The following is a 6968-nucleotide window of genomic DNA, read 5'->3' as shown; positions in this document are numbered from 1 at the left end:
TTTGAAAATCTAAAAATGCAGATGTGTCTCAGGGGGCCTGATCTTGATAATGTTGATACCATCACTGGTAGCAAAATGGACATATACAGTCTAGTTCAATTATACAGCTGTACTACTAACATTTGCATTAATGAATTATTATTTATTAATATTGTTTTTTTATTATTATTATTTGATATTGTAAGCTATATTAAAGAAGTAGTTAACCGAAAAATGTATTTACTCACCCTTGGTGTTCATGTTGTTGTTATTTTCCATACACTGAAAGTCAGTGTTGTTTGGCCCTCAGTCACTGTTCTTCATAATCTCTTCTTTTGCGTTCTACAGAAGAAAGAAATTTCATGAGCTTGGTAAGGCTGTCAGATTAACCAGCATCTCGTGATGATGGAGAAGATTGTAAAAGGTTGGTTGTTATGTTAATTGTCTTAAGTCTTACGCATTTTAGACGTATCTCGTTGCAGTTAACGCAGATAAAATTAATCAAAATGCTGCTGACTGCACACCAAAATTGAAGTTTCAAGATCTTTTCTAACTGCAGGTTGCTTGAACTAATGATCGTTTAAATATTATCCACTAATTTTAGCTAATGACATTTTTTTAAATATTAAAGACACATTTTTCATAGTAAAGACAATTATATATGTTAGATAAACTGTCACCTAACATAAACCTAGCATATAATGAAAGTAGTTTAAAGTACATTAGATAACTTATTAAATTTGATACCTCTTTGTTTATTAATTGTGATATTCATGTAATGCCTCTTTACAGATGTTGGTGACATTCAGTCCAGGCTGATTGATCACAGGCCGGTCTTGCAGGGAGAAATTAAATTCTTCATCAGGGAGTTTTAGTAATTACATAACTTTATTTTGATAATTGCATTTTAAATTAATTAATGCAGTGTGTTCTTTAGGTATACAGTTGTGTAGTTAGTATAAATACATTGCTGGACATAGTACTGTACATCCAACATGGTGGCATTGTTCTTTTACTTGTATGTTCTTTGAGCCGTGACATACTGACTACAACCAAATTTACACTAGAATTGTTTGTGTTCCCTCAGGAGAAGCGTGCTTTCAGAGAATGCCGTCTGCCTGAAAGTCTTAATAAGATGACATCAGACACAAATGAACATGATCTGCCGCGGTGCACTGAGAGTATGCATGAGAAACTATGCGACGCTCTCACACAACGTAAGTCTCATCATTTACAGTAAAGAGTGTGATGAAGTGTCAGACACAACATGAAGAGGAAAGGGACATGCAGACAGGAAAGAAACTTATGTTGAATGAATCTTGTGTAATGTTTAATAAATATTGTGTAATAAGTTTTAAGTTTTAAATGTGCCCTATTTTGTTAGTATCGTTAAAAATAAATATATTTTAATGCATTAAAGGAATCGTTTTCTTTTTCACCTGAAATTAAAATTTAAAACTTATTTAAAATAGATTTAGCATTACATCATTTGCTCGTCAGTGATCCTCTGCAGTGAATGGGTGCCGTCAGAAGTCCAAACAGCTGATAAAAGCATCACAATAATCCATAAGTAATCAACACAACTTAATTAACGTCTTGTTAATTAAAAAGCTGTGTGTTTGTGATATTAATAATACATTTATATAATACATTTAAGACCATAAAAATGCTTCCTCCAGTGAAAAAGTCCATCCTCTCGCATCAAAATACACTGACTTATTAGAACTGTTTTATAAATGGTGCTTGATCTGTGCATATTTCTCTCCTGATTCAGATGAGACAACATTTTCATTGGAGAAAGTATTATTATGAATGATGGACTTTATACGGTTTGAAGTAAAAAACAAACAAACAAAAAACATTAATGATTGATTTGTTTATTACAAAGACAGGTTTTTTTTTGTTGTTTTGTTTTTTGCATCACAAGACATTTACTGATGGACTGGAGTCATGTGGATTATTGTGGTGTGTTTATCATCTGATCCTGATGGCACCCATTCACTGCAGATGATCTATTTGTGAGCTAGTAATGTAATTATAAATTGATCCAAATCTGCTCCAGTGAAGAAACAAACTCATTTAGTCATTTTAAAGAGGCTTAGGCAAAAATGTGAGACCACTGTGAAACATTGCAAAAATGAATTTAAATGTATATCAATAAATGTTATATAAAGCACTGTAATTATTTTGGCATACATTTGTAGATCTGTGTTATTTACTGTTGCTGCCAGGCAATTCCATAAGAATGTTTTTATTTTTTAGTCAATGTTCTAAAAGCAAGATTAGTGTATTGATGGGAATATTGTATTGACATTTGCTTTTCTATTTGTAGTTGAAGCGGCGAATCATATGGCACAGAGGATCCAGCAGAGGGAGCTAGAGGCTGAACAGGTACAGGTGCATCTCAATAAATTAGAATGTAGTGGAAAAGTTCATTTATTTCAGTAATTCAACTCAAATTGTGAAACCCGTGTATTAAATAAATTCAATGCACACAGACTGAAGTAGTTTAAGTCTTTGGTTATTTTAATTGTGATGATTTTGACTCACATTTCACAAAAACCCAACATCCTGGTAGATGGCTGCGTTGACTGTGGACTTCACCTCTCACTGGTGAATTCTAGTGCACTCTGGCTAGTGCACTCTAGCTAGGAGGGGTGGAGCAAGAGCAACCAACAGTTTGCCACAACAAGAACTGCAACATTGTATAGAGCAGGAACTAAACTTTGCAGAAAGTTAGATCTCCTGAAACAGGATTAAGCACCCATGATGTATACTGTAGCATACCAATGTACTACTTTTACCAATTCTACAGTATGTAGATTTTCTATGTGCTTGGAATATTTGGATTACCTACCTTTATTAAAAGTAATTTCTAAATGACCCAATTAAATAGTCTCAACATAACTTCACATGGTCCCTGACAGAATTATTGTATTTTTAATTTATTCTGTTTCATATATTTTTGTCACATCACTAAATTATAAGATTGTACTAGCTAGTTACTGTACTTTATAAAGGTTCTCCACTAGTAGTCGATCTCTGTGAACCCACGAACCAGTGTCTATATAGTTTTTACCTGATCTCGAATCAGTTTTTAATGACACATTTGTATAATAAAAAGGAAGAGCTGTAGTTACTAGTCTCTTAAGGCCAGATTAACCAAGCTCTCCATAAAACAAACAAAACAAGTCATACAATTTAATAAAATAACATTATACGGACACTTCATATTTTTTAGATTGCACTTTCAATAAAACATTTGCAATTGGTTTGCAAAAGGTGATTTTATGCATGTTTAGGCTATGCGTTTATGCTACATTTACACTGTTCTGACCAGCAGGTATTACTAGTGTATGGCATTTCGAGTGCTTTGAGATGATGAAACATTTCGCAAAGCAACTGGTTAATTTTTTTTATTATTTTTTTATTTTATTATTAAACAAAAAGCCTTTTCCCATCACTAACTGTAATCGACTACTAGTAATAGTACATTAGCATTCCAAATGCTAATTATTAATTACTCATTAATTACTCTTTCAGTAAAGCAGCATAAACAATCTCACCATAAAATAATACTTAATTTCAACATTTTACTTCTTGATCTACAAGATTGCACATTTAAAGAAAGAATCACATAAAATCAAAAGCAAGCAAATCAAGTTTAGAAGAGTAATCTTTTTTTGCATAGATCACAAATGAAACAATTGTACTTGCTGAATTAATCAGTATGATGGGGTCATATGATAGCATTGTAGAAGGGCTGAAAAACTAAATTCGAATTTTGTACATAAATGTTATCAAAATTCGAATTATATTCTCATTTAAAATGCATAATTTCAGTTAGGGTGAAGAAAAGCTTTTGGCTTCTCTCCTGAGGCCACAAGAGGGCGCATCGAGCAAAATATTACTAATGCACGTTTCTTCAAAGCATAAGATGACATGACTATCTGTGAAAAAAGTGCATAATGTTTAAAATAATGTTTATAAACCAATTATAATTAAGTTGCTTAAACAACTATAAACAAAACAGCATCATGCATGTATGCATAGTTTAATACAAAGGGCCGAAAGCCAATCACACAGAGTACATTTTTTCATTTAAAAAGATCTGCATTCTGCAGAGTGGTGATACATTTTGGTAGCCCGACTGGAAAACACAATAGCCCCGGGACGTATAGGCTATATATAAAGTTGATAAGCAGTTAAATGTGTTGGTTTACTCACAAAGACAAGTGTAAGCGTCTAATAAATCCAAGAATAAAATGATTAATTTACTTAGCATGTTAAATTTGATTTACATAACTTTTGTGCTGTTTTCTAACAGTTTGGATTGAATAAAGAGAGAAAACTTGCACTTAACCTTTTCACAGGCATTTTGTTTTCATAGTTAGACATATATCGTTATGTATCATTACAGAATTGTCTAGCAATATATAGATTGTCGCAGAATCGCTGTATCGTGATATTATTGTATCGTGAGCCATGTATCGTGATTCATATCGTATGGTGAGGTACCCTGCGATTCCCACCCCTACTAAAGACAGTTAGTTAGCATTTTAATGGTCAAATTTCAAACAGATTATTATGAAAGCTAATGATAATTTGCATATTGTATATGTTGATGTGTGTGTTCAGAACACACATATGCAGGTGTGTGCGGAGAGGCGGAAGCAGAACTGGGAGGAATTCCTGAAGGAGCAGTCTCGGCTGAAGGAGGAGGTGGATGAGGAGCATGCTAAAGCTGTGGGCCGACTCAGCACTCAATACAACGACATGAAAAAAGACCTGGCCAAATACAGCAGCTTCTGAACCGTGATGAATGTGTTTGAGTTATAACATATCAGTGACGTCCAGTTATTTTCTTTTTCCATTGTGTTGATGCTGTCGAGGATGGCATTAAAGAAATATTTTATACAAAATGAAAATGTCATCATGCTTGATTTTATGCAGACTACAAGTGCACATTCAATACAATTGAGCATGGACAATATGTCAATGTTTTAAGAATCTTCACACCGTTGTTTTTATTTATTTATTTTACGTTTTTACTTTTTTACAATGACGTAATAATTATGTCTGCTAAGCTTGAATGTTCAGGATGGATTTCTTTTGAGCTTAAGTATTGCTCTGTGGCCTTGTTGATTTTACAGAGGAGCTGAAGTTGATCAAATATTATATTTACTTATATTTAATGCATAACTAAATACAAAGAGTTCAAGCCTGTAACATCTAATTATGTGTCTTTCAATGTGTGTGTTACATTCATGAGGTCTTTCAGTCTATGTAAAAACATCCATCATGGCACACATGTGCCTCTCACATCCTTTAAATTCACATCTAATTATAGTAATTTCCACATCAGTTAAAAAATTGTAAATACCTTCTCATATGACAGTTTTTTCCTGCATGTGTTTGTACTGTCTCTTGCATTAAACACATCTGAATGTGTTTTAAGGCAGTCTGTGCACCTGCTTTAGATGGAAAGAGATCTTGGCCAGAAATCTGTCCTTTCTCCTCACATCTACCTGTGTTTTCCATACAATAGTAAAAAGTCAGACAGCACATTCAGTGAATCTGAGCTGCCTTTGACACGGGTGGAGCGATTGGACTGTCAATTCTTCACACGCTATGTCCTGAGCATTTACACACTAATGTTGCCACAAAATCTGTTTACCGTTAGTCAATGTATTTCTCTGTGTGGATGCATCAGTGGAAGATATTATTTCAGAGATTTCTTTGAGATGCTGTTGGTCATGGTGTGGCTTTTCCAGCTTCTTTCATGTTAACCAAAATAAAATTGAGTTTGCTTCCAGTCTGCCAACATTGAAGAATCAATAAAAACTTTCAATAGCCAGCAAAACATTCGTCCAATCACTCTAATGATTTTACTACTGTTGTCATGTGTCTGTCAAGTAAATGCTTTGACCAAATATCAAATGCTGTGTGATAGACAGACCACTTAAATAGCTATTTTGTGAGGTGGAAATATTAATTGACAAAAGACTTTGGGGGGGTGAGCATGATGATCCACACATAAATTCACCACTAAACATAACTGTCACTCACTGGGTCATATCTCACTCAAATGTATGAAATAGCCACCAATTCATTACATTTACATTTAGTCATTTAGCAGATGCTTTTATCCAAAGACTTATAAATGAGGACAGTGTAAGTGCTGTGACAAGTCTCGGTTAGTACATGTAGTACACGTAGCAAGTTTTTAATAACAGTGGGTACGGAAAGTATTCAGACCCCCTTAAATTTTTCACTCTTTGTTATATTGCAGCCATTTGCTAAAATCATTTAAGTTAATTTTTTTTCCTCATTAATGTACACACAGCACCCCATATTGACAGAAAAACACAGAATTGTTGACATTTTTGCAGATTTATTAAAAAAGAAAAACTGAAATATCACATGGTCCTAAGTATTCAGACCCTTTGCTCAGTATTTAGTAGAAGCACACTTTTGATCTAATACAGCCATGAGTCTTTTTGGGAAAGATGCAACAAGTTTTTCAGGGGATCCTCTGCCATTCCTCCTTGCAGATCCTCTCCAGTTCTGTCAGGTTGGATGGTAAACGTTGGTGGACAGCCATTTTTAGGTCTCTCCAGAGATGCTCAATTGGGTTTAAGTCAGGGCTCTGGCTGGGCCATTCAAGAACAGTCACAGAGTTGTTGTAAAGCCACTCCTTCGTTATTTTAGCTGTGTGCTTAGGGTCATTGTCTTGATGGAAAGTAAACCTTCGGCCCAGTCTGAGGTCCTGAGCACTCTGAAGAAGGTTTTCGTCCAGGATATCCCTGTACCTGGCCGCATTCATCTTTCCCTCGATTGCAACCAGTCGTCCTGTCCCTGCAGCTGAAAAACACCCCCACAGCATGATGCTGCCACCACCATGCTTCACTGTTGGGACTGTATTGGACAGGTGATGAGCAGTGCCTGGTTTTCTCCACACATACCGCTTAGAATTAAGGCCAAAAAGT

The 6968-nt window shown here is 34.7% G+C and overlaps 1 protein-coding gene across 1 annotated transcript; it reads left to right on the top strand.

The window, feature by feature from the left end:
* The first annotated feature begins 334 nt into the window (after window positions 1-334).
* bloc1s5 (biogenesis of lysosomal organelles complex-1, subunit 5, muted) lies at window positions 335-4791 on the top strand. The gene is made up of 5 exons (XM_016231226.1): window positions 335-403; window positions 772-850; window positions 1063-1196; window positions 2312-2370; window positions 4618-4791. Exons 1-5 carry the CDS (start codon window positions 382-384, stop codon window positions 4789-4791), a joined length of 468 nt encoding a protein of 155 aa, XP_016086712.1. The 5' UTR covers window positions 335-381.
* The last annotated feature ends 2177 nt before the right edge of the window (window positions 4792-6968 follow it).

The sequence above is a fragment of the Sinocyclocheilus grahami genome, unplaced genomic scaffold (assembly GCF_001515645.1).
Source record: "Sinocyclocheilus grahami isolate Dianchi unplaced genomic scaffold, SAMN03320097.WGS_v1.1 scaffold385.1, whole genome shotgun sequence".
NCBI lineage: Eukaryota > Metazoa > Chordata > Actinopteri > Cypriniformes > Cyprinidae > Sinocyclocheilus > Sinocyclocheilus grahami.
This window is presented reverse-complemented; position numbering and strand designations above follow the sequence as displayed.